The 20,178-nt window shown below is 29.8% G+C and overlaps 2 protein-coding genes across 3 annotated transcripts; one reads left to right on the top strand and one right to left on the bottom strand.

The window, feature by feature from the left end:
- Positions 1-238: 238 nt before the first annotated feature.
- On the top strand, positions 239-3,231 carry LOC115705768 (tRNA (mnm(5)s(2)U34)-methyltransferase, chloroplastic). Of its 2 annotated transcripts, XM_061107537.1 has the most exons (7): positions 271-433; positions 503-601; positions 860-923; positions 1,161-1,353; positions 2,040-2,113; positions 2,577-2,732; positions 2,934-3,231. In XM_061107537.1, the coding sequence occupies exons 1-7, from the start codon at positions 271-273 to the stop codon at positions 3,058-3,060; spliced, it is 876 nt and encodes a 291-aa protein (XP_060963520.1). In that variant the 3' UTR covers positions 3,061-3,231. The 2 variants fall into 2 exon arrangements, with proteins under 2 accessions (XP_060963513.1, XP_060963520.1); XM_061107530.1 differs by having other exon boundaries at positions 239-601.
- Positions 3,232-10,538: 7,307 nt separating this feature from the next.
- LOC115705745 (geraniol 8-hydroxylase) lies at positions 10,539-12,262 on the bottom strand. The gene is made up of 2 exons (XM_030633170.2): positions 11,302-12,262; positions 10,539-11,188 (listed from the first exon to the last, which is right to left on the bottom strand). The coding sequence occupies exons 1-2, from the start codon at positions 12,196-12,198 to the stop codon at positions 10,583-10,585; spliced, it is 1,503 nt and encodes a 500-aa protein (XP_030489030.2). The 5' UTR covers positions 12,199-12,262; the 3' UTR covers positions 10,539-10,582.
- Between the last annotated feature and the right edge of the window lie 7,916 nt (positions 12,263-20,178).

Here is a 20,178-nt window from a genome sequence, read left to right on the forward strand (position 1 = left end):
TTAAAATTTTTTGTTTTTGTAATTTGTTTTCTAAAAATTGTTTTCAAAAAAACAAAACCAAACAAACTTATTTGTTTTTAAAAAATAATTTTTACTTTTAAAAATAAAAAATAATTTTTTAAGTATGATGTGAAACATACACTACTTCTTTTTCTCAATCAAGAATTAGAAAGGATAGAGGAGATTTTAAAACAAAAATAATATAAATGATAATTGAAGCAAAGCAGTTAACGTTTTAAGTTATCAGTGGAGACTGGAGAGGACACGAAAATGATGGGCGGAGGCTTGGATCGAGTGAAAATGGCGCTGACCCTCAAATTTATATCAGCAGCACATAAACCCCTCTTAACAAGCTTCCCTTATAAACCCCTTTCTATCTCTTCAACAAATGTTTCATACGCTATCCCCACAAACCTTACTTCTTGCATTTTACCTGTTCGTAGAAATGTTTCGCAATCTTTCGCCTTGTACGCTTCTCAGACCAATCCTTCTTGCATTTTACCTGTTCGTAGAAATGTTTCGCAATCTTTCGCCTTGTACGCTTCTCAGACCAATCCTTCTTTAGCCTCGGCATCCGTTTCTGATGCCTCTCCCCTTTCTGGTACATTTTTTTTGTCACCGAATTTATTCAGATATGTATTTATATATATTTATAATTGTATTTTCACTTAAGCAGGACAGAAGGGCGGTTGTGGTTATTAGATTCTTAGCTTGAGTTCCTTTCTTATTAAAAAAAGACAAATTCTTCTTTTTCTTTTGGTGTAAAATGATATATTTGCAAATATATCACTGTAACTAGGAATGTTTTGTTTAATTTTCTGGTATTTGGAATAATCTTATACGAGAATGCTTTGATCAGGAGTAGAAGATGCTTTGGCTAGCTACATTTTGGGGAAGAAGAAAGCTACTGAAGTAGCTCACAAGTATGTTTTTTTATTTCATTTTATATGTGTGTAAATTCAGCTAGAAAAGAAATGTGTCTTGGCTACAAGAAAATTTTTAATGTCAAGAATTGTTATCTTTCACTTTCACTTATTTGGAACTTTAGCTTCCATGAACATGGAAAGGGTATATCTGATTTTGTAGACACATTTTATGCTGTTAGTTTGCTTTGAGTGCATTGTTCAACATTGAATCACTATGGTGTGCCTATTGAATAGAGTATGGGAACGAATTGTTCGAGAAGGAGATACTGTCATTGATGCTACTTGTGGCAATGGTTATGATACCTTGATAATGCTCAAACTGGTTGCTGGTGAATCACAGCTGGGTCGTGTTTATGGTTTGGACATTCAGAAAGATGCCTTAGAGAACACAAGTTCTTTGCTGGAACAATCAGTCAGTCCAAATGAGGTACGTCCCTATTGCAACACTTTGTCAAGGAATAAGGATTTTTTCACTTATTCTACTTGAAAAACATAGTTAAAATCTTTTTCTTTAGTAAGTAATTCAATGTTAACTATTACAGAGCGAGTAGTAGGTTAACTATGACCTGAATTGTATTCTACATAATGTATGTTGAGTGTGGATCAATATTTTTTATTCTCTATCTGTTTCATCACATTAAGGGTCTAGAATTTCCTATGGATTCTATCTAATGGAAGAGTAAAAAGGTAGAATAAAAATGGAGAGAAAGATAGGACTACTATTCAATTCAACTATTAGTGACAACCCAAGCATTCGAGAGACTCCGAACTGTCCCAAGAGCAATCTCTCAAATCAATACAGTTTTCATGAGTCCCAATCTCAGCTATGCATTCTCCCGTATACCCCAGATAGTAAACTACTAACTAATTCCATCAAAAAAAAATCGTTCCAACAAATTATGGGGTCTAAAAATCCAATACCCTTCTGTCATGTACCCAATGCACCCTTCAAGGTGTCATTTTTTCCTTCATGGACAGAGTATTCTGAGTTATATATCAATATGACCAAATTCTGCTTATGTTAGTTCAAAATTCAAACCTAGTTGCATATTTTTGTATTCTGGTACCTTATAAATAAAACTGAATGCAGTAGTTATCCTATTATCTTCACAGAAAGAACTTGTTAAGCTCATCCAATTATGCCATAGTAAAATGGCAGAAGTTCTACCTGAGGATACTTTGGTAAGGTACTCACTACTCAAAACTTCTACATGCTTGTCTTACTATTCAACATTTAGAAGCAAAGTTGCAATTTGATACACATCTATTATAGTATTATACTTCCCTTTCTTATTTTATTTTTCCAATTGTCACTTTTGTGTAATATTCTAAGCAAGTTGAACCCACAACATCATCAAGAGTGTTGAATCCATACTTCAAGCCGTGGCAGGACACTACATCTAGTATTCTGCCGAGTGCTAATAAGTAAAAACTAAGGAATTCGGAAAGTGAATTTTCCAATACCTTGAGAGAGGGGTAACTCAAAGTGGCAGTCAAGGAACTAATTGATAGTGGTATTTTGAACACTTTGTGGAAATCACATATTACTTTTTTCTTAGTGGCTTTGCACATGATTCAACTACTTTATTATTAGGAGAATAAATTGCTGAAACATGGGGGTGTACACTCTGATTTCTTGTAAGTTTTCAGGCTTATTGCTTTCAACTTAGGCTATCTTCCTGGAGGTGACAAAACGCTAATTACTGAACCACAAACAACACTAGAAGCACTGAGTGTTGCAAAAGATATTTTAGCTCCTGGAGGACTAATCAGCTTAGTGGTCTATGTTGGCCATCCTGGTGGCTGGTAATAATTTTCTCTCTATTTGTTTTCATTTACTGGATTGGATTTATTTGGCTCATGCATCATTCATCGCCATTCTATCAAAAGCTTTATGCTTTGGGTTGCAGAATACTTCTAGATAAACAATTGTTTCGCTTTGTTTTTGTTAGGGAGTTGTTGACTCAATATGCCTCACTCATGCTTCATGTTTTTTCTGTTCCTCAGGCAAGAATGGGAAACTGTCCAAGAGTTTGCTTCTAAGTTATCAGTTGAAAATTGGAATTGTTGCAAGTTGCAGATGCTGAACCGTCCAATGTCTCCAATTGTTATTTTGTTGTTCAAGAAATGTTGAATTGTTAAATTCAATATTGTTCATTGAATTCAATAAGGTTGTTTCAATAGCAGCTTTTAAAATACCTATACGAATTCAATTCATTATTTCAGGATTAGATGTAGAACCAAGTTCATAATTCTTTGTCTATTTCTATTTTTTTTTTTTGATAAAGAAATTCAAGCTTATGTATAATGTGGCTCCATTCATATCAATACTTACACTGAAGAGATAAATTATAAAAAAGACAAATACTTACACTAAGTAGTTTACTTATATATTCTAGACATATAGCACCTAATCTCCAAATAAATATTTGCTACTAAGTAATTACAAAGAAAGTTATTTATTAGTTTACCAAAGAAAAAACTAATTAAGCAATTTCGTTACATATGCTGGTAATATAAAAAGATTATATATAAAATTTGGCATGAAGGATGTTACATAAGCACCTAATTTTTGTTAAAATTTGTGGGTTATAATTATATATCTTATTTTTATTAATTATGTTTAAATAATTGTTAAAAAGAAATATGTTTTAAAAAAAGAGTGTGGAATCCGATCTAATTCAATTTTTCTTTTTCTCACCCGATCCAATTCAATTAGTAATTTGATTTGGAAAATCATCATCCGATCCAATTCAATTAGACCTCAAAATCCAATCCAATCAAATTACTAATTGGATTGGATCGGTTTTTAATTGGATATCTAATTACACACCTAAATTTCAATATTAGCTTAAAAATATGAAAAATACGTAAAAAACTAATTATCACTTTTTATTTAAGTTTAATACTTCATAAACATACTATTCTTATAAGTGTATTGTAGCTAAAAGTTTTAAATAATTAAAATAACAACATTTCTAAGTAATAAAATAGAACAAAACATTATGAAAATAAATATACTAAACAATTAAGTGTTACAAATTCAACATACAAAAAAAAATCTAATAAATATTTATTATATTTTTTATTATATAAATAAATTTTTAATATATATATAAATGTAATTGGATTGGATCGGTTTTTAATTGGATTTTGAAATTGACATCCAATAACCTATCCAATCCAATTAGAATCCAACTTTTAACATCCAATCCAATCCAATTGTAATTGGATATCCAACTTTTTATAATTGGATTAGATTGGATCGGTTCGGTTCAATTGGATTGGATTGGATGATGCCCACCCCTAGGCATAAGTTCATTTATTGAAGATAAAATTATTAATTATTCTGTTTAAATGTAAGCTCATGTCATTTACTCTACTATTATCTACTAATAAGTAAAGTTTAGAATAAAAATAAAATAATAATTAGTAAAAATTTATAAAAAAAAAAGTATAACAACACAAAAAAGATTCATATTAGGGGTATTCGCGGTGTGGGTGGTGCGGTTTTTGTCTATTTTTTTAAACCAACCCGCACATGCGGTTTTTCAAATTTTCCAAACCGCACCCGCACCGCGAAATTAAAAACCCGCAAAAACCGCACCGCAAAAAATAGTGCGGTGCGATTTTTGTGGTTTATGCGGTTTGGACTATCACTAAATAATTAAACTATCACAAATACAACAAACTTTGAGCAAAACTTGTCAAAATACCATAAGGCTTGAAAATAAATATGAAAAAAAATATTAAGTGTCAACAATACAATAATTAGTAGACTTTAAGTTTTTTTTTTTTTTTTGAAAGAATAGTAGACTTTAAGTTGAATATTCACATATTGGACCTAAATAAATATAAAAATTGGTATTTTTATAATATGCGGTGCGGTGCGGTTTGAACCGCATATTAACAATTCAAAACCGCAAACCGCACCGCACCGCGCGGTTTAGGAAAAATTCAAACCGCGACCACACCGCAAAGAATTACAAACTGCATTTTTTTTTGCGGTGTGGTGCAGTGCGGGCGGTTTGGGCGGTTTGATGAACACCCCTAATTCATATTATATGTATGCTCGTATAATTTTTTACACTATTATATATTTACTAACAAATAAATAAGTAAAGACTTGAATCTCACTGGCAAACTCTTATGGTTAGTTCTTGGAGAGGTCTCCTGGACCAAATCGCTATGTCCGAAGATTTCCAGCATCCATGTCGCTCGTTTTCAATATGTAAATGAGGAGAATCCGCTGAGAATGAGAGGGATTCGGCTACGAAGTGACGTAGGGCCGTCATCACGAGACCAGGCCATGTTATCGTCTTCAGGTTCAGGTAAGAAGGAAAGAGGAAAATGACATAAGAATAAAAAAAGGAAATCTGTCAAGAAAGGCGACAACCTGCACGGGAAAAATTAAAAAAAAAAAAAAGAAAAATAATTGAAGAAAGAGAGATCTAAAACTTTTATTTACAATATTTTCCCTCAAAGTGAACACATTATACTCAAAAATAAGTTGTAAGTTTCATATTGATTCTCGATAAAAAAAAACGGAGAGTGTTGAGCATCCAAAACTTAAAATCTTTCACACCATTATATCTTAGAACTTCAAATTTCATAATAAATTCATCATATTCATCTAATTTGATATTTTACTTCTTATTTTCAATTCATATTATGAATTTTACCATTTAAACTTGAAACGAGTAGAAAATAAGTGCATTTCTACACAAGATAAATATAATCAATTGAAACATACCTCTAAAATACTTTATTAAATGTACATAAACTAGCCTATCAAGCACTATTATAAAATTTAGGCAAAATATAATATTGAGTCATTTTTTTAGTTCAAATTATACACCATCTATTAGAGATGATAAGAAAAATGCTAAAGGAGGTATTAAACACAATAAATAGTGGCATATTGTTATTGGTGCATTTCAATATCAGGTCTTACAAATTTTGATTTAGTGAATAATGTAAAAAAAAAAAACTGCTAATCAATTATTATATAGGGTAATTTGCGGCATAACCTCCTTAAGTGGCCAGGTTCTTGCAACTAACCCCCAATTCTAAAATTTTGGTGGTAAAACCTCATAAACCCAAGTTCTGTTAGCACTTAGCCCTTTCCATTCATTTTTGGCTGTTAACTGCCATGGTGGAATGTCTACATGTACACAGTGTACACGTGACACAATTTTATTGGTTCACATAAATTAATTAATTCATTAATTGACAAAATGTCTTTTTGTGAGATGTATTTTTCTATATATAAAGAAGAGATATGAGGTGATAACATGACCGTCTAAAAACACTTTAAAGTAATATTCTTTTTCTCGATTTTTAATATTTTTTTTTTCTAATACTAATTATTATGTAGCTAACAATATGAATTAAACTAAAATATCATAACTATATAGATTTTTTTTCTTCATCACATTATTTAACAGAATTTTCGACAAATAAAAAAATAAGAAAAATATCATTAACTACATATACATATATACATGTATGGTTCATAATAAGAATTAGTTTGATCTAATCCCTACATTATAAACTATATATATATATATATATATATATATATATAACCCTCTCATATTCTCTCCTCTAAGCCATATTCTATCCCTCTCTCATCCTCAAATGGTCCAAAGGTTATATACAATATTGATAACTAGGTGACTATATATGGTGCTATTTTGCAAGGAGGCTGGACTTCAAAAGTTTCAACAAACCGACTCTAAATAATGTGCATAATCAATTGTGAATTAACATATGTATTATATCTATTTGTTTCAAGTATATAGTTGATTTATTTGATGAGTGATTTTTTATAAAAGTAGTATTTAATTATATAAATATATATTTATATAACTATGTTTCCAAAAAGTAAATAAATTTAGTTCAAAATCATTTCAATTATTGATATTTTTAATTTTTTCTAAACTTTTTAGTTTCTTATATTAATTTCTTTTTGTATTTATGTCAAAATTAAGGGTTTCAATTAGAAGATAATAGAGCACAGTAATCCCATTTCGTTTGAATTATTTAGAATTCAGTTTTATTTTTTTTATTTCTTTTGAAAATCATGAATCACAATCTTAAATAATAATAATGTATGATTATTTTCCTATAATTTTTTTTGGTATACATGTATTATTTATTGTTAGTTTATCATTGTTATAGATTATTATTATATATATTATTAGTAAATTATAGTAAATATAGCGATTACAAATGGTTTAGGATGATTATTGAGAGACATAAAAAATACCTGAATATATCACTAAATCTAATGAGAATAAAGGCGAGTGATTTACACTTAAAAACTAGCTATTTACATTAGGCTAATTAACAATTTTCCCCCCTGAACTTTGACATATACCAAATCATGATCCCTGAACTTTTTTGGCCGTTAAAAATTCCCCTGAACTATTAAGATTGTTAGATTTAAGGACTTTTGTCTAATTTCATTCAATTTTACTGTTTCAGTAATTGTTTATGTACTGAACCATGCTCCCCATACTTTGATATCTACCAAATCGTGCCCCTCAAAATCTGATATGTACTAAATCTTGTATCCTGAATTTTCATCTATGTTAGATTTTTTTTACTAAAATTAGATAAAAATCCTTAAATCTAACAATATCTTAATAATTCAACGAGAATTTTTAACGGCCAAAAAAGTTCGGGCGGCATGATTTAGTACATGTCAAAGTTTGGGAAAAAAAATTACTAATTAGCCTTTACATTGTAACGGACAAAGAGCAAAGTTTCCTACTACCAATTTTCCATTCTTTTATTCCAAAAAAATAAATAAATAAAGCAAGTAGTTTTTAAAAACACAAATAAAAAAATCTTAAAATTTCTGCTATTTATAATTTATTTTAATTTTAATTAAATGAAATATTATTATTAATAATCTTTTATTTAATAATGATAATAATAAATGATATGTATAATCAAAAATTTGAAAATATTAGATTGGATCTTATTTGGTTATGAAGGTTAGACTAACCCTATATTTATGAAAAATGAATAAAAAGCTGTGTTGTTATTTATCTTAATAGAAATAGAAGTAATAATTCATTTGAGTTAATGTATGACTCGAAACACTCAAAGCACAAGAGAAATATATGAGGGTGATGAAACACCTTACAATCTCTCCACACTATTCTATTTATTTTCTCGTTAGTTTTTATTATTTTTAATTCTAATTTTTAAAATATATATTTAATTTTTCAGTTTTAATTTATAATATTTGGTAATATGTTTATTTAAATTTCATATCATAATTTCTATAAGAAATAATTTAATCAAATAATATAACACTAAAAAAATTGTATTATAGAAATCCGTTATATTTTATTAGTACCTAAGGTTTTTTTTTTTTTTGTTATAATTTTTTTAACGTGCATCGTTTATTTTTTCTTTTTAAGATTGTAACAATTTTAGATATAAATTTAGTCATCAATTAAAAGTTAATTTTAAAAAAATAATAAAAATATCTGAAATTAAATCTAATAAAATTGATAAAAAAAGTAAAAAACTCTCAAAAAAAATTTAAAATCCTAACTCTAACCCTATTTATAATTATGATAGAAAAATTTACATGGTATACCAACTTTTGCCATTTTTTAAAATAATACTTGCCAGATTGTATTTTTTTTACTTTTTTACTGTGTATTTTTTATAAATTTCATACTGCAGTATACTGGGTTTATTTATTAGTTTTTTTTGTTTGTTTTAGTGTTGTTTTACGGTTGTTTTCTATAATTTATTTTTTTTTTAATGTCGATTTCACTGTTGTTGCTCCATTTTGCTGGACTTAATGATTGTTTTCTAGGTGTTCTCGTGTAGGGATGAACAACGGTCGGTTTGGTCAGTTTTTTACACACAAAAAAATTCAAAATTCGATTTTCAGTTTTCATGGTTATAATCTGAAAACTAACCAACCATTATGTAAATGTGAAAAAACCGACTGTTTTAATCCACTGTTTTAAACCGACCAGACTGAGCTTCATTTTTTTTTAAAAAAAAATAATTTTTAAAATTTTCTATAATAATTTGAAAACTAAAAAAAAAACTAAAGTATTGTATGAAATATCATATAATTTAAGAACAAAATTTTTTTTAGTGAAATAAATAATATAAAATATTTTTTTTTAAAAAATTTGCTTAAATTATTTGTGCTACTAGTATGTTAATGAGTTATATTAAAAGCTCGTATTATTTTATGAATGTGTATATATAATACGTAAATACATCAAATTATAATAAAATAAAGCAATGAATAATTGAGATTTTAAATAAAAAATAAGAAGTAAAACTAGTTTGATAAAATTGTATATTAAATATGTACAAAAATAATTATATTATATATATAGTGTATAATATATATGTTCAGTCGGTTCTCGGTTTAATCAGTTAGTTTGCCATTGACACTAAAACCTATCGTGTAAAGGCAGTTTTAACCGAAGGTGGTTTTTTTCAATTTTCGGTTTTTTCAGTGTTGGTTTTTTCGGTGTTCGGACGGTCGGTGTACTCGGTTTGGTCAGTTTCTTAGATTTTTTGCTCACCTCTATTCTCGTGGTGTTGTGGTGGTTCTATCCGTGGGTGTGGAAGATGGAAGCTATAAAATACATTTCTTCTTCCTTCTTTATAGTTATTTTGTGGTTACTTTTTTATTTTGGTTCTTCTAAAAATACATTTGACGAGCTCACTAGAAATTTTTTTTTGAGGTGTGTGGTTCTTTTATGCTTTTTCAAGTGGTTATATCTGCTTATTGTTTTACATTTGTTTTTGTGTTGTGTTTAGTAGTTTTTTTTGTTCTGATTTTTTAAGATTAGGCTTGCAAATATAACTGTTATTGCATTGGGTGGTTCTCACCAGAATTAATGGTTGTTTTCCGATTGTTCTAGTGTTCCTGTGGTGGTTCTGTCCATTAGTGTGGAAGATGGAGGCCTCTTTTTTTTTTGGTGTTTACATTATAAAAGAAAAAAATTGGCCAAGACAATATAAAAGTAATTTCTGCCATGTGGCAGTATTTTTGTAAAGACTAGGCTAAAAGTCAGTATTTTTGTAAATTTCCCTTATAATACATATCCTTATAATGATTATATTCTCTCATATATTTTCTCTCTAATAGTTGTAAGCTATATTTTTCTTTTTATTTTCTTAGATAATCAAGAGTGAAAATAAATTAAGTAGTAAGTACATATATTTTTTATTATAGATATTGTATATTGTATTTTCAATTAATTTTTGAATTAGATATTGTATAGTAAAAAAATTTTTAGATTAGTTTTTTTTTTAAGATTTATTACTTTTTTTTATAATTAAATAATTTAACAAATTATGTATAAAAATACATTGTTAAATGATTGCTTGAGTGAGATATAAAAATAATGCATCATAAAAAATACTCATTTAAATAAGTGATATCAATATTATCATATATTAAAATAATTTTTTAAAATTATTATTTATTATGTTAATATATAATTATTTTTATTATTATACTAAAACCACATTATTAATTAGTTTTATATATTATATATATGAATAATCTTATATATGCTAAAAATATAAATATAGAAAAATTACATCAATAGCTGAAGAATGACGTGCACTGGTATATATATGAACCAATATTAAGATTATGCAAGACTTGGAATAGCTCTTAAGGGGTGAGCCATTTGGAGAGTGATTCCACACTTATCTTCCATATCAACTTCCTCTGGTTTAAGCCCATTTTCAAGCTTCCATTCAAAAGAGTGGATAAGGGTTCCCAATGTTAAAGGCAACATCCTCATCGCCAAAGGCAGTCCAGGACATATTCTTCTGCCACCTCCGAATGGTATCAGCTCAAAGTTCCTTCCTTTAACGTCCACTTCTGACCCAATGAATCTCTCTGGCTTAAACAATTCTGGCTCATCCCACGTCTCTTTATCTCTGCTTATAGCCCATATGTTCACCAATATTTGAGCACCCTTTGGGATTGTGAACCCATTGATTTCGACATCTCTTTCGGCTTTACGAGGAAGCAAGAATGCGCCCGATGCGTATAGTCGAAGTGTTTCTTTTATTACGGCTTGTAAGTAAGGTAGCCGAGAAACGTCAGATTCCTCAACTGGGTTTCCTTTTCCGACGACTTGGTCGAGTTCTGCTCTGGCTTTGGATAAGATTTCTGGGTTACGAAGTAGGGCCGCCATTGCCCATTGAAGAGCGGCAGCTGTCGTTTCTGTACCCGCCACGAACAGAGCCTGTTCGATGAAATTCCAAAGTAAAAAAAAACATACAAATTATAAAAACAAACATATACTCAATTTAAGAAACCAAATCATTCAGCAGAGAATAAAATAGAACACTTGATTACCAATAACAAATGTAGTATCTGGGGTCGATTGATTTGGTTGTTGTTTCCTTCCATGATGTCCAGAAGGGTATCCAATACGTCAGCATTCTTAACAGAGTCCGAACACTCCCTTTGCTTCAACCTTTGGTTGATAATTCCCTCAATAAGTTGAAATATTCTACTGAAGTGAATCTTCATTCGACGCCTTATACCCAAAGGGTCAATCTTCTTAACCAAAGGGAAGTAGTCACTCAAGTTTGGTGCACCACCCTCCTTCATGATATTCCAAGTGATTTCCTTAAAATCTCTAGCCAGTTCCGATTCCATGTCAGCCAAATCTATAGAAAAAATTGTGTTAGACAACAAATTAAGTGACGTAGTGAAAGCTACGCTACCAATATCCACAGCTGCACCACTCAAGCTACTCTTTTTCACTTCCTCAACAAGGTCATTCACTTTCCTCCGCCTTAGTTTTTGGTTTGTATCCAAAACTTTGACTGCAAACAGTTGAGTATTGCAAATCTTCCTAAGGCTTCTCCACAGGTCAGAGACCGGAATCCATGGAAGACCATTGCTATCATGACCGTGAACATAGAACGCATCTGGAATAGTTCGGCTGGACAAGTACTGGTCGTGTGTTTGAAGGACTTGTTTGGCCACAGCAGAGGAAGAAACCACAATGGTTGTGACTTGACCAAGCTTGAGGCTCATTAAGGGGCCATGGAGCTTGGCAAACTCAGACAGGGACTTGTGGGGTTTGTCACCGAGTTGGTGGAGGTTTCCGATGACTGGTAATGGTTTTGGTCCCGGGGGAAGGTTGTAGGAACTGGATTTGAATCTGATCATGATTGAATGGATAGCTGGGATGATTGCCAAGGCAAGTATTAGACACAAGATATTATTCCACAAGTCCATCATCGATATATCTGTGCTATTTTTCCTCTCTCTTCTCTTCCTCCAAATACTAAAAGAAAGTGCTTTAATACTACTCACTCGTCACTCGTTAGTATGATGTTTGGAATATATTTGACCTCATTTATTCTTTATTAATTTATGTGTGGAAATGAAAAAGGAAAATAGTGAAAATAATCTCATTATTGGGATCTCATCATTCTTCTCTATTATTCATATATGATGTTTTGTACTTTTGTTCACGTGAAGATATCATTCATACTTGGCCTGGGATGGATCCCATCACTCTTCTCTATTATTTAAATCATGTTTTGTTCACGTTTTCTTTTTTCTTCAATAAAATCAATTGGAGCGGGGAGAATCAAGATCTTCTCTTAGAAAATTGTATCCCTGCCCAACTCAACTAATTTAATTTTATATTAAATAATAAATATGCTCCTATTTTAGACTCTGCTAACAATACACAGTTTTCTTTTCTTTTTTCTGTGAACTAAATTAACTTTTAAACTTTGGTAGGTCTCACATTTATTACATTATTATTATTTTAATTGGTAGATCCCACATTTATTAAACTATTATAGTAAAGAAAAATGATTTAGAACAATTTTCCCAAAAGAAAATAATTATAATATATAAGTATCATTTTGTTTTTCTAACAAGAAAATTCTATTTGTTCTTAGAATGGAATATTTGTCTCGGAGATTCTAGCTTGCAGCCAAGGAGAAAAAATTCAGGTATCACCCTCTTTGTAATAAAATTAAACTTTCGAATCTCTGTTTCGCAGATGATCTTGTTATTTTCTGTAAAGGGGATAAGGATTCAATTCATGTAATAAAGGAGGCTTTAGAGGAGTTCAGTAGAACATCTGGCTTGAAAATTAACTTTGATAAGTCTCAAATTTATTGTGGGAGAGTGACTTGTCCTGAAGACTTAGCTAAAAGAATCAACTTAACTATTGGGAGCTTTCCTCTAAAATACTTGGGGATTCCTCTTAGGCCTACTAATTAGAGACTTGAAGATTGTGGAATCATTCTTAAAAAGATGAAACCAAGAATTCTTTCTTGGGCTAATAAACATCTTTCATTTGCTGGTCGTGTTCAACTTATTCAATCCCCTTTGATCGGTCTTCGAAACTACTGGATGAGAGTTTTTCTTCTTCCTCAGTGTGTGATAAAAGAGATTGAGAATCTTTGTCATGGTTTTTTGTGGGGTCTGAAGGACAATCGGCCCAAGATCCATTTGGCTAGCTGAGAGAAGGTGTGTCTCCCTAAAGCTCTTGGAGGTCTTGGTTTCAAAGATGGCTCCCGTTGGAATAAAGCCTCCCTTGCCAGATTTATTTGGGACATAATGAACAAAAAGGACTTGTTGTGGGTGAAATGGGTTAATGCAGTGTATCTCAAGGGTGCCAGCTTCTGGTCATACAACTTAAAAGCAGACACTAGCTGGTATTAGAAGAAGTTATGCAGGCTGAGAATTGATTACACTCAACCTGACATCGATTCTGCTGGTGTGGGGGAACTTTTAGAGTGTTTAAACTCTATAATTCGTCCTTTAATCAACTTATAGACCCTGCTGCCAAAGTGATTTGGTGGAGCCTTAATGTTCCGAAGCATGGTTTCATTCTTTGGCAGGCGGTTCATTCGAACCTTCTCACTAGAGACATGCTTAGCAGATTTCAGATTGTTGTTGAAAATACTTGTTGTGTTGTTTGTGGAATAGGTTTGGAGAGTCATCAGCACCTATTTTTTTGATTGTAGGCTGTCTAGTTTGGTTCTCACCAAACTGTTTAGTTGGCTGGGATTCAATGGTTGGGCTTCTTCCTTTAACGGCTAGTGCTGCTGGCTGTCTTCTATGCAACCGAGCTTTATAGGTCGGTTGCTGGTGGCAGCAACTATATACCATCTTTGGAGGAATAGGAACAATTGTATATATTCGAATTATTCTAAAACAAGTGAATTGTATTGTTCAAAGCATTAGAAAAGATGTAAAGTATAGATTGAGCATGATCAAGAATAGAAAAGGGACCAAAATAGAGATTGATTTACTTGAGAGAATGATTTGTAATTAATTGTTGTTGTGAGTTTGGTCTTTCTTTGAGAAAGATTGAGGGTGTATTTGGCTTGTTCGATTAATGAAGTTTTTTTTTCTTGATCAAAAAAAAAATTATTAGAGAAACATTTATATTTGTCACTAACAATTTTACATTAAAAAATAATTTCACACACATAATTATATTTTTCACTCTACATCTTTACACAGTATATTTTGTAAATTATTAGTAGCAGGAAATATTACAAAAAAAGTTCTAGCACCAAATAAATTATCCTCAAAGAAAAAGAGTAGAGCATAAAAAACATGTCCAAAAGTAAACCACAAAATTAAAATATATATTCTTTCATAATATTGTCATAATATCATTAGAAAATAAAAAAAAAACATTGCACTCCTAAGTAATGTTTGACATAGTGTATTTTTATTTTCTAAGTATTTTTTAAAAAATCCAAACAGATCATGATGATTTGTTGGTAACGAATGAACTTACAAAAAAAATTATTATTAATTAAGATTATATTTAATTATAGAAAATTAAGCAATATATATAATATATATATACCTGTTGCATAAGTTCAATCATACTTGTTTGATTATTTTGATCACCAAATATACTTTGAATCTATACAATCACGCATTAAAATTAAAAAAAAAAAACATAACCATTATATAATAATATTTAACTTTCAACAAAAAATTAAAAAAGTATACTTGACTAAAGTTTGATGATATTAGTGGCATATAGAGCAATGAGCTTGACAAATTTTGTTCGGAAAAAGAAACTTTATCACCAGATTGAGTATTTGTATTATTGGAAGGAACCTAACAATATAAATTGTAATCAATAATGTAATTACAAAATAAATAAAAAAAAAACTACCAAATAAATTCCATAACAATTACAATAAAATATAAATGTACCTTTTTAGGAGATGTATTTTCTTGAATTATTTTTTTTATTTTTTCTAGCTTTCTTAAAAGAACTTTTAGGCCTAGTAGATTTGCCACGAACTTTTTCCTTAAATTTGACATTCTTAATGTTCTTTTCATCTTTATTGATAGCAAGCCCATCATAATACAATAGTTTAACATTTGAGTTGTTGGAGCTACAAATGTCATTGGTTTCTTTTTGTCTTAAGAATGCATCCACATCCTCTATAATTTTATTGTAACTATTTAAAGCAATTATATATGTTTCTTCATATTCTGCTGACTTTATTAATACTTGTGTTTGCCTTCTACACAAGTGTTTATAGCGCAATCCCAATCTAGCTTTAAGATCCTCAGAATTGATAGACTTCAATGTGTTTACTTTAATTCCAACCTTTGCATGTTGTGTCTACCTTTGTAATACATATCTATCAAGTATTTTTGAAATATTGTAGAAAGAAAGAACTTTCAAAGCATATGCACATAAGATTCCTGCAAACTCAAACTTCTTACAAGTGAACACAAACAAATATTCAACCGTATAATCAATTGACTTTCCATGATGAGTGACTTTGTATTTTGTCAATATTGTCGTTTCATCACAAATATGCAAAGCATAATCATAAGCATTGCATACCTCAACTTAAAATAATTTAAATATCGTTGGTGTGTATATCTTTGCGGCATGTTTCAGTATTTCAGCAAGAAAAGACAATGACACGTTACTGTGAGAATTTAGGGGTGTTCATTAGACCACATCCAATACTTTTAGGCCTATCCAAATCCAATCCCATTATATATTGGGTGTTAAATTTTATCATCTGATCCGATCCAATTAATTTCAGCCATCCAATCGATTCAACATCCATTAAATGTTAGATTGGATTGGTTCTATCCGTTGGATGTATTTCATATATATTTATTGGTTTAATTTGGGTTTATTTAATATTTTAGACCTAATATTTTTTGGATCGGATCGGATCTATCTAATATTTTAGGTCTAGCATGTATTCCAATCCCAAAAAAAAAAAAGAGTAAAATTTTAATATTAATTTCTATATATACATATATATTTTACATATAATAATATAAAATAGGCTAATTAGCAATTTTTCCCCCCGAACTTTGACATGTACTAAATCATGCCCCCTGAACTTTTTTGGCTGTTAAAAATTCTCCCTGAACTATTAAGATTGTTAAATTTAAGGACTTTTATCTAATTTTAGTAAAAAAATTCTAACATAGATGAAAGTTCAGGGGGGTGATTTAATACACATAAAAGTTTGAGGGACATGATTTAGTAGATATCAAAGTCTAGGGAGCATGATTTAGTACTTGAAACAGTAAAATTGAATAAAATTAGACAAAAGTCCTTAAATTTAACAATCTCAATAGTTCAGGGGGAATTTTTAACGGCCAAAAAAGTTCAGGGGGCATTATTTGGTATATGTCAAAGTTCGGGGAGAAAAATTGCTAATTAGCCTATAAAATATAATTACTCATCCAAACTAAATGAAAATACTAATTAGTTCGATTGAATGTTGGATGTATTGGATTTTTGGACACCCCATCTAACATTCGATCCAATCCAATTGGATATTCAAAAATAACATCCAATTTGATCCGACCACAATTAGATATCTAATATTTGGCGGTCGATTGTAATTGGATTGGTCGGTTATCATTGGAATAGATCGATTTATGCACACTCCTATGTGAGATGTCCTGAAATCAGCTTGTAGCTCTTCATAAAGACGATCATTTATAAGCCTATCACAATATTGAAAAAATCGTAGTAGATCATGCTTATAGCTAACATAATTTTTTATAACATTATTTTAGACCTTTGAGTAGTTGCCATCTCTGCACAAAAGTCTTTCTACCGTATACCAAAGCCCATTTTTCTTTTACAGTAAACATACGCCTCAACCAACTATTATCTTCAAGATTATACTTCTAGAGCATCTCATTCCAAGCTTGTAAAAATGCTTCTTCATCTTCATAATCATATATGCATCTACTAAAATCTTTAAAGAATTCTCAAAAATTTTCAAAAATGCTACTCAAATGTTTTGCAACATTTTGATGATACGTTTCTGGCCATTTAACAGCTAATGCTTTTGCTATTGTCACATCTTGATCTGTAAGGATAGTTTTTGGTTTTTTTTTTCGGACATTGTATTAGCAAATGTATCAAACAACCACATGAATGATTCAGCAGTTTCATCATAAAGTAGTGCAGCTCCAAAAATAGTAGTTTGCTTATGATGATTCACCCTAAAAAATATAGCAAAAGGTCGACCTTCTTTATTTTTCTTGTAGGTAGTGTCAAATGAAACAACATCGCCGAAATCAATTATATGCCAGAATTATTTTTGCATCAACCCAAAAGATATTTTTTATTAACTCATCTTTATCCACCTAAATAGCATAGAAGAAGTTGGGATCTTCTAATTGCTTCCCCTGAAGGTACCGCATGCATCTCCTAACTTCATTTGAATTATTCGTAAATAATTCTTATAATCAACGTGAGTAATTTCAAGGCTTTCATGTCATCCAGTTCTCTTTGTCATTAGTTCCCAACTTTCGTTTGGAGCAATTCCTGAACTGTTAGGATATTTGAAATTCTATTTTCCAACTTTATTTTTAGCCTATTATTTATGTTATTTTTAGAGTTAATTTTCTTCTTTATTATCACTTTTTAGAATAGAATTATGCTTGTTTCCTTTAATTTCAAGTTTCGACACTTGGAATGTATAAATTGGTCAAGTCTCAGAAAAAGATGATCTATAAAATAGAGAAAATTGTGTAAAAAAAATAAAGCTAAAACTTCAAGCCTGAATTCGACTATGATCTGATAATATTTTGGAAAAAGTCAAAACATAAAAGTTCTAGAACTCTATTTCATCTTTTCAGAACATCTTGAATTGTCTAATTTTGAGAAATATCGAGAGAATTATGGCCAAAATACTACCAGTCATCGCAACAGGAAATTTCTGAAGAAAAAAAAAGATAGAGTTTCGATTTTTATATTGTTTAAGTCTGAACTTTAAATCTTTTTAGTATCTTTTAGGTAACTTTGTTAGCCTATATAAACACATTATTAGTGTTTTTAGGGGTTTTTAGAGCTAAAAAAATTTAGAAACTCTTAAGTAGAGGCAACTCAAAAGAAAATTCAAAAGCAATCAAGGAGTACGAATTTTGGAGAGGAAAATTGATATTGAAGGCTTTCTCACCAGGGCTTTCGAACATGAGTAGCTAAATAATTCATTAGGGTTTAGATGGATATTGTTTGACATTAATTTTTAGTTTTAATATGATTTAATTTCCCCTCAATTTCTATATATTTTATTTTATTCATACTTAATTTCTTTTAATTGTCTGGCCAAATAGAACCAAACTTTGATATAGGACGAGATTACCTATTTGGTTTGGATAGTTTATAGGATTTTTGTATTTAATGCATTTTACATGTTTAATTTATCACGAGAGTAGAAAATTTACATGTATTTGATGTTTATATATCTGAGAAGACTGTAGATTACCTTAGTAAACCTGCTATTGCATAGAATTCGGTAATAGAAATATAATCATGTTAAACCATAATCAATAGATGCAATTGAAAATCGAAAGCCCTAACTTTTATTCATAGTTAATTTCCTTATTAATTTACATGCTTCTTATTTTAATTTTCTCTTAAATTTTATATAGTCAAATCAAAGTAAAAATTTAATTTTAAAGTATTTAATTACAATCATTGTGGGATCGACCTCACTCTTTGTGAGTCTATTACTAGTTAACGATACGTATAATTACGTTTTGAAAATACCACAACAGTATCACCAAAATAAATTTATAATATTCACATACATTTTTCATTAAACTGCAATCTTTTAATAATATATAAACAAAATTATTCATTTGTTGAAAAAAAAATAATTCACCAATATATATAAATAACCTATATTTCTTAATAAAAATATTTGTAAATTTTTTACCTTATAATATATATACTAGTATAAATTTAAAAAAAAAAAAAAAAAAGAAAGAAAGAAATAAAAAAGGAAAGAAAGAAAAGCAATTCAAGTATAAGAACTCCCTTAATATAATTTGGGAAACTTACAAAAATATTGTTTTTTTACTAAATATTTTCAAAAATACTGGGACACGGCAAACTTTATATTTTTACTGTCCAAGCCCATTTTTATTTTTTTTATACTGTCCAGGCCCAATATATTTACTTTTATACTATAAACAGTAAAAAAACACAAACAACACCTCTCCTTCGTCGTTGGGGACGGACAAATCAACACCGGAATCATATAAACACCAGGAAAAAACCATAAAATCTGGAAAAGAGAAAAAATTACTAAATCAACAACAAATTACTGTTTTGTAGTGTTATTTTACTATTGTTTTAATATGAAAAAAATGCCATGAAATGAAATATTGTGAAAAATGACAGGGCATGGAATCTATACCAGTTCTCATAAAGAGCAATGGACAATGGAAAAAAGAACATAATTATTTCAAGAGAATGTGACAATGCTCGAAAACAACACAACAATACTTGAAAATAACAAACCAACAAAAGAATAATACACATTGGAACACCAATTAGAAGAAGGAGGAGAGTCAAAAACAAGAGAATTTGAAAACGAAAAATTCGACATAGTTGACTATGCGAAGCTGGTTGCTAAAAAATGGTAGAAAAACTTGAAAACAACAGTAAAAAACTAGATCCAGAAATCGACATCAACAACGCGAAGCTAATAACAGATAAACAACAACCAGAAGTTGAAAAGGTCAGGCATACAAAGACAAGGAAACACTGAAGAAAGTTTACAACTACTACGCAATCAAAAACAACTTCCAATACAGTTTTTGAAAACATATTTGATTGGGTTTCAATAAGAAGTTTTTTAATATCTTCAATAATAGAGTAATAACCAGAGTTTATAACTCTGGAATGGTAGTATTCCGATCGGGTGTACTTGAATTTTC

The sequence above is a fragment of the Cannabis sativa genome, chromosome 1 (assembly GCF_029168945.1).
Source record: "Cannabis sativa cultivar Pink pepper isolate KNU-18-1 chromosome 1, ASM2916894v1, whole genome shotgun sequence".
In the NCBI taxonomy this organism is placed as follows: Eukaryota; Viridiplantae; Streptophyta; class Magnoliopsida; order Rosales; family Cannabaceae; genus Cannabis; species Cannabis sativa.

Bases quoted from the DNA above. Each gene is read 5' to 3' on its own strand.
- LOC115705768 (XM_061107530.1), top strand. From the start codon at position 271: ATGATGGGCGGAGGCTTGGATCGAGTGAAAATGGCGCTGACCCTCAAA. The intron at 924-1,160 runs GTATGTTTTTTT...CCTATTGAATAG, and splicing joins GCTACTGAAGTAGCTCACAA to AGTATGGGAACGAATTGTTC. The intron at 2,114-2,576 runs GTACTCACTACT...GTAAGTTTTCAG, and splicing joins CCTGAGGATACTTTGGTAAG to GCTTATTGCTTTCAACTTAG.
- LOC115705745 (XM_030633170.2), bottom strand. From the start codon at position 12,198: ATGATGGACTTGTGGAATAATATCTTGTGTCTAATACTTGCCTTGGCA. The intron at 11,189-11,301 runs GTAATCAAGTGT...TTCATCGAACAG, and splicing joins AGATACTACATTTGTTATTG to GCTCTGTTCGTGGCGGGTAC.